At 34.2% G+C, this 7,730-nt stretch overlaps 1 protein-coding gene across 1 annotated transcript; it reads right to left on the bottom strand.

Moving 5' to 3' along the window:
• Positions 1-375: 375 nt before the first annotated feature.
• LOC130809368 (serine/threonine-protein phosphatase PP1-like) lies at positions 376-4,727 on the bottom strand (the record flags this gene model as incomplete). Its single annotated transcript, XM_057675122.1, is given in 3 exon segments — positions 376-1,212; positions 3,695-3,913; positions 4,168-4,727. Coding segments are annotated over 3 exon segments (803 nt in total), but the record flags the coding sequence as incomplete, so codon positions are not given.
• Between the last annotated feature and the right edge of the window lie 3,003 nt (positions 4,728-7,730).

The following is a 7,730-nucleotide window of genomic DNA, read 5'->3' as shown; positions in this document are numbered from 1 at the left end:
GTCTTTTTATGTCAGCTTTTCAACGAAAAACAGTCATTTTAATGTATTAATTTAATTTTTAATATTTTTAATTATTATATAATAAAAATTATAAAAATTTAATATTAATTATTTTTACAATTAGAAGAGTTGAGTTATATTTTTCTTAACTATGTTTTAACTAATAGATAGATTTAAAATCAATCACAAATAAGAGTGATGAATAAATAGTACAATATTTCTAATGTTTTAAGTAGGGATGGTCATAGGTCCAAGACCCAATTAAACCTGCCCCAATAAATAGTACAATGTTTCTAATGTTTCTATTAGGGATGGTCATGGGTCCAAAACCCTATTAAACCCGCCCCAATAAATAGTACAATATTTCTAATGTTTCTAATAGGGATGGTTATGGGTCCAAGACCCTATTAAACCCGCCCCAAACCCGCTCCTTTTTAAGGGTCTAAGTCTTATTTTTTAAGACCCACCAAATTCGGGTCAGATCTGAATCTGAAAAATAATTGGCAGGCTGGAACAAAGATTATTTATACACCTAATATTGGGACCCAAAAATCTTAATTATTTGTAGAAGGGCATCAAAATAAATTAACATAATGGTTGCCCATAAACTAGAGAAAAGCAAAAATTAATTTAGCCCCAGGTTGGCTTGAATAACATGAAAAATCAGACAGTTGGAAACACACCTAAGACCTAACATAACCAATAACTTAGTCCCAGATGCCCTTTTTGGGTGCTCATACTCAGTCTGAGATGCCATTTTTTGGTGCCAGGCACGAACAATAACAAAAAAATAAGCTAGAACTCAATACTCAATACATTCATGATTCATGTTATCAAGTTTCAAAATGACAGCAAATTAAATTAGAGACTTGATAACATTGATAACTAAGACTTCCTGGTTAGCAAATCCTGTTGGTAATTGGTATTGTACATCTTTCATACCAATTCATACACCATACATTTATCATAAGCCTTTTACCAGTAACTTGTACAATATATTAGCAAATATAAAGACTGAAGAACGACGACATTGCCCTCCCGAACCAATATCTCTTTGCGGCTTTTACTTTGGCTAAATTTGATACATCAAACGCACCAAACCTGCCCTGCCGGTAAAACACATACCATCCTGCATTCCATGTAATGAAAACCTTCTGCATCTGACTACGTCAAAGATGGTTCGCCTCGTCAAATTCTTCCCCCAAGAAAAGACTGCAAATTCAAGTTTCCGAGTACGGTCAATTCATCTAAGACATAACAAACGCATGTAAAAAGGCTACTGCAAAGCCTGTGAAAGATGCTAATAGAGGTTCAGTAAATGAAAATAGACAAGCTTAAACTTAAAATTCACATAATGTGTCGAACGAAACAGAGGATTTCAATTAAGAATCAAGAGTCAAACGGAACCAATTCATATAGCTTTTCTAGCTCACTTCCACAAGAAAGGCACATAATGGTGAATTTGTCTCATAAACCACATACTTCTTGAGTACCAACATAGGTTATATGATGTGAATATTGTTCAATTTGTTTTTATGTAAATTTTATTGAAACCATTTTATGTAAACAAAATGTGAAATATTTACGATTGAATATGTGCATTGGCAAACATGTAAAAACCAATGAGACAATAATAGTTAATAGGAGCCAGGATGGAGTAATATATTGCATCGTATCTGCCCCAGTTGGAGCGAGTATAGGCATAAGGATGCGTAACGGGTGGATATCAGCATAAAGACCTTAAATGTCACAATAGTGGGTAAGTGGAGGGCATGAACACTTACCATCCCATACCTGTCCACCCCCTTTGCACCAATTTGCATGGGTGCGTGAAAACAGGTTGAAGACGAATTATTTGGTCAGTCCCTAGAATATACTTCCTCTATTCCAAATTACTTGCAACACTTTCCTTTTTTAGTTGTTTTACAATACTTGCAATATTACTATATGTATCACCAAATACCCCTTAAAAGGACATCTTTACCCTTACATTCATCATCCTCGTTCAAAACTCTAAATCCCAAAAACTAAACTCACTCACGCCTCCCTCTATCCCCAATCTCTTCTATATGTGGCTTTTTGCTCAACATTCACTTTCTTCTCTTAATTTACCACTCTCTCTGTAAATCTCACCTCCATAGTCGTCCAATTTAAAGATTCTCTCACCTCCAAAGTTGTCCATTTTAAAGATTCTCTCTCTAAATTCTTCCTTTACTCTCAAATTTATGAAATTTCTTACAAATCTTTGTCTCATGTAGATCTTGATTTTTTTTTCTTACTTTCTAATATAAATAGTTAGATTTTGATTTTATCCTAGTATTAAAGCCAGTTTGGATGATAATGGAGTTCAATGCTCTTCCGTGAAGAATTTTTGTTGGAAGGATATTTTTTTTTTAATTTTGCTGTCCCACGTGAAATAATACAAGGGCAGAATTGTCAATTTAGGTTTACCTTAAAAACTGTGCATAGTGATAGTGTTGCAACTAAAACGGAACAAAGGAAGTATAAATGTGGGCATGTGGCTAAATTTGTGGTTGAAATGGAAAATAATTCATAATTTTTACAGGCAAGCATAGACGGTCATGCACTCTTAAGAAACATACAAGACCATGCACACATGATATTACATGAGGAGGTCGAGCATGAGGGAGATAAAAAGTCGTGCAAAGTTAGTATGCACACATAAGTACATGGAAGAGTTAGAAGAAAGTCATACAAATAAAGATGACTGTAAAGAAGCCATGTACTTGTAGGACACTACTAAAGGCATGCGAACGATCATCATAACCAAAGGACACAAAAATTATGCGCCATTGAATTGGCTTCTAGCAAAATTTCATGAAATACAAATGTTGAAAACTAATTGCTAATTACCTTTTGGGCTAAAACTTGTAGACTTTGCCTATTCAAGACTTAATTATAGTCTTAAAGAACATTTTGTATAACTTTTACAATATACCATCAAATCATAATAAGTTGTATTCTTTTTGTATTCTCATTGTTGGTAAGTATGGGAAGCGTGAAGAGGTGGATAAAAGAAGAGTATGGATGTATGGGTGTATCCGACTGAATAGTGGATACATAGATAATTATAGGGATACACCCTAGTGGGTAGGCATTAGTGTTAAATGTTTACCCACTGTGGATGGTTAGGGATGATGGACAGGTAAAATTATACACATCCGTCCCAATTGAGAAATTTGGTAGTAATGACAGGATGTGGGCAAACAAAATGTCCTACATGCCATGGGAGTCGAGGGTTGGTGGTGGGTTTGAGGTCTTACTCATCCCATATCTACTCATCCTGCCCTATATCCAACCCGCCTTGCCCCCATTCTCATCCGCCTTATATTTACAATATACTATATAATCCTTTTATATATAATTTATTAAATTGGAATCAATTTAAAGATAGTAAATTTTCTAATGTAACCTTGTTAAAGATATTTTATGTTTTTGAGCTATAATAAAAAGATTTTAAAATATAAAGTTTATTAATAGTTTACACATAAATAATATAATGAATTATTCACCAAAAGTTTTAATTTTAATCTAGCTAACATTTCATGATTTAGAGAAAATAAATTTGTAGATGCATAAGGGTATGGGGACTAGGTTTATAATGGATAAGGCATGAAATGCATTTATTTGCAAATATAACCATCAAACATTAAAAGTTCATCCAAAAGCATACCTTAACCTTAGCTGGACCTCCAGTTTTGGTACTAGTTGCGCTACCAAAGCCAAATTTCAGCCTCTTCTCAGCAGGCTTTAATATTTGGAAAGAACACATTAAAGTATCATCCACACTCATCATAGCTCCAGCATTGTCAAACTCTCCACAATAATTAGGTGCTGAAAATATAGTAACAAGCTGCCTATTAGCAAAGAACTCGTAGCCATCCTCAACAACCTGCATATCAGATATTCGAACATCACGAATGATCAATACAGGACAAAATTTCGTTTAGTATTCATGTGTTAAGGAGAAAAAGTCCAGGTTTATAACCGTGATATGCCAAAAGCAGTACACCTTGGCAAAATTCTCAAAAGTACCCCTAGAAAAGCTCTCGTTTTCAGAAATACCCAAAATCCACCCCATCAATCAGGTTATTATGCAAAATGCCATCAAGATGTGAGCAAAGCTAGCATTAAGAAGCTATCAACCTGGTGCGCACGACAAATAAGATCAAGATCCAACTTTTGAAGAGCCTCAGTGACTGTATCAGCTCCAAAGGTAAAGGAGACGCCTCTATCATTCATTCCCCAACCTTGGATGTCATTACAAGGATCGGACCATAAAAGATCACACAACAAACCGCTATCGGGAACATCAGTTGGACGACGAAGATTGCGAATTTGGTCTAGATTATGTAACTCAGGTGAAAGTCCCCCGTGCATGCATAGAATCCTTTCATCAATGAGTGCTGCCACGGGAAGGCAGTTGAAGCAATCTGTAAAGACTTTCCAGAGTCTGACATTAAACCTTCTTTTACACTCATCATAGAATCCATATATACGATTTACAGAAGCACATTCGTGGTTGCCCCTTAAAAGAAAGAAGTTCCCGGGGTATTTAATTTTATATGCAAGGAGAAGACATATTGTTTCCAGACTCTGCTTCCCGCGATCAACATAATCACCCAGGAACAAGTAATTGGATTTTGGAGGTAATCCACCATATTCGAACAGTCGCAGGAGATCAGAATACTGCCCATGTATATCTCCTGTGCACATGTAGATAGACATACGAAAATGATTCCACGTAAGTAGGAAACAATCAACATATTGAAGACATAGATACAACGTACACTAACATCTGGCCTCTGCTATATATTATATTTGCATCATATCATCCTTCTTTTTGAAAGAAGGATGTAAAAAACAAGTATTAGAAAATTTACGAGGCTTGCCAATGACATCATTTTCATAATGGCTTGATCATTAAGTTTATCAACAATGTTGAGAAACAGCAGTTAATCACGTTGTACCTGATCTTCAGTGGGTTTACGAGTTCACCATAACAAAAACCTTCGTGAAGCTAAAGTGACTACTTCAGTAATATGATTTCCAGCTTTAACTGTTTACTCCCTTCTCAGATCCTGATCTCTAACTTATACTTTTATTGATCTACCAGAAATCTAAAGTTCTAAACATGCATAACATATTATAGCAGTGATAAATCACAAACAAAGTTCTTGTTTCCCAGATGCATCTATTGAACATCACCTCAGTAACATCTGAACCACTCTAACCGTTTGTCTCCATTGTAGTATCATATACATTATACAGTATAGAAGATATGACCTTTACTTTGAAGTTCCTATAAAACTAAATAATGTTTTAATTGCAAATCACGTGGGATCCATGAAGTCAATGATTAAGGGCTTGATCTTATCTGAGAATTGACACGACATTATGTAACTGGTTTGAGATTTTCCGCGACGTTAAATTCCATTATACTATAACAGTGCATGAGTTATCCCCATAAAAACACAACTTTCACCGTCGCATAACATATAACACCTCACTGTTACAACAATATTTCTCTGTTACAACACATTTGTTCCCCTTTGAAATTCAATTGATACCAATTAACTCAAATTATTACATATCACTTAAACTATACAAATCACATAAATTACGGTTACTCATAATTTTAGTCGCTAAACAAAACAATCAACTAATAAGTTAGTCAACTTCAAAAAACTAATAATAACTTATCCACTAAAAGTACCTCATATAGTGAAATTATAATCACTATGAGCACATTGCATAATAATAGTAATTCAACAAAATGCAATTATAAGTTCAAAACACCCCTTATGTGATTTTCTTTTCAAATATTCACAGAACATCGGCTGTGATTCGCGTTATTTTCTATTATAGTCATTTTCAAACGCATCAACAACTGTAGTTTTTGGCAATCTAGGCATTTGGTTTTACAAAAAATAAACCCTAAAACGCGTCAAACATAGGATGCACTTGATCACTTTAACATACTAGGACCACATCTAAAAAAGTGGACGTTGCATTACCACCCAAGAAAATATTAGTAATGAAGTACGACCTACATAAGCTCTGGGGAAGGAATTATCGCAGATGTCACTGCTTTGCAGGCTGGGGAATGGGCATCGTAAATGATCTGTTTTCCATACTCTTTTTGCATGATCTAATCGCCTTCTTCCAAATAAAATAATTTATTAAAAAAACTAACAATAGACAATTGGTTCACTCCTCTAGTGAAAAGAATACGCATCATCTCTTATAAAGTGCTTCCCTTACAAGTAGTTCTCATTTATATGATGAAATGCTTTCACTTCCATGAACTTCTCTACAAATTACACTATTTCAAGGCATCAATAATTCATTAAATTTCTTGTATTTCTTGCCAAGCCATTCAATCTTTTCAGGTACATGAACTACTTCAGCAAGATGACTTCACAACAAGTTTACTAATCATATCTGTAGCTTAGTTCTAAAGAAACAAGTTCAATAAGCTACAAAGAATTCCAAAATATAAAGACCAGGGTAAGAGGTCAGGAATTTCAGCGGAATTTCAGTGCACAATGTTTTGCAAGAATCCCGCAAATCATCTTACAATGAATACATTAAAAAGTGAAAAATCAAGAATCCTGCACATTAAAGAATCCCACAATACAAGAATCTTGCACATCATCTTACAATGTGCAAGAATCCTACACATTGTCACTATGACATTAAAAATTGAAAAATCAAGATTAAGGTTGGTCATTAAATCAATTTGTAAACTGCACACGATTTTCTACTGAAGCTAAGAAAGAATATCAGAAAATAGGAAATTATACGAAGATTGAGGTTGTGCAACCAATGACTACCATATTAGTGATTAGATTTTAAAGTGTGCTTAGGGAGCGCCCGAGTGACAATTAAAGTGTTTTTCATACTCCAAGCGAACCACATTACAAGAGGCCAACAAGAGGCCAACAAGAGCTTGATAAAAATATTTAAAAATAAATAAAAACATAGCATTGTGTTTTTCACTATTTTTTTCCAAAAGAGCTTTAAGCAACACCTAAGGGGCACAAGAAGAGGTGCAACCCCTTGCACCTTAGTGCACCTCGTGCATTTAATTACAAGATTCAATGTCACACTTTGTATAAGAGAATGCTTGACCTATTTCACTACCATGTTGGACAACATTATGAAGTGCAAATTGTATCAATTCAGGGCTTCAAGCTAAATTAGGAAATTCTTCCAACCATTAAAATCAAGAAAGCTTAATGATTGAGTCCACCCATATACAAAATGGAAGAAAAGTACATCCTTTATGGATTTTGATGCAAACCAATTCATATTTTTTTTCCACGCTTTTTAGTTTTTCGCAATCAAGTGACTGAAAAATATGTGGGTGTCAAAAAAGTGGAAAAGTTTTCACCAACTTTTCCTTGGAATTATGTTCGAATTTTTAGGTCTAACAATAGGTTTGGGTAACATTTTTGGAAAGAAAGCAAGGGGAGGAGAGGGGAGATTTGTAGGGGTGATAGTTCGATTCGTGGTTTGGTTTTTTCAAACAATCATATAAAACATAATTAAATTCGTTTTTTGATTTTTCAATCCAAATCCAATTCAAATTTGATTACAGTCCAGACTAAATTTATTTGATTATAACTTTTTTAGTCCAATCCAAACTAAATTTTCAATTAAATAACAAATCTAAACTGCAAAATGAATTAAAAATCCAAAATATA

This window comes from Amaranthus tricolor, chromosome 1 (assembly GCF_026212465.1).
Source record: "Amaranthus tricolor cultivar Red isolate AtriRed21 chromosome 1, ASM2621246v1, whole genome shotgun sequence".
NCBI classification, from domain to species: domain Eukaryota; kingdom Viridiplantae; phylum Streptophyta; class Magnoliopsida; order Caryophyllales; family Amaranthaceae; genus Amaranthus; species Amaranthus tricolor.
Note: the sequence above shows the minus strand (reverse complement) of the source record. Positions and strands in the feature narration are given on the sequence as shown.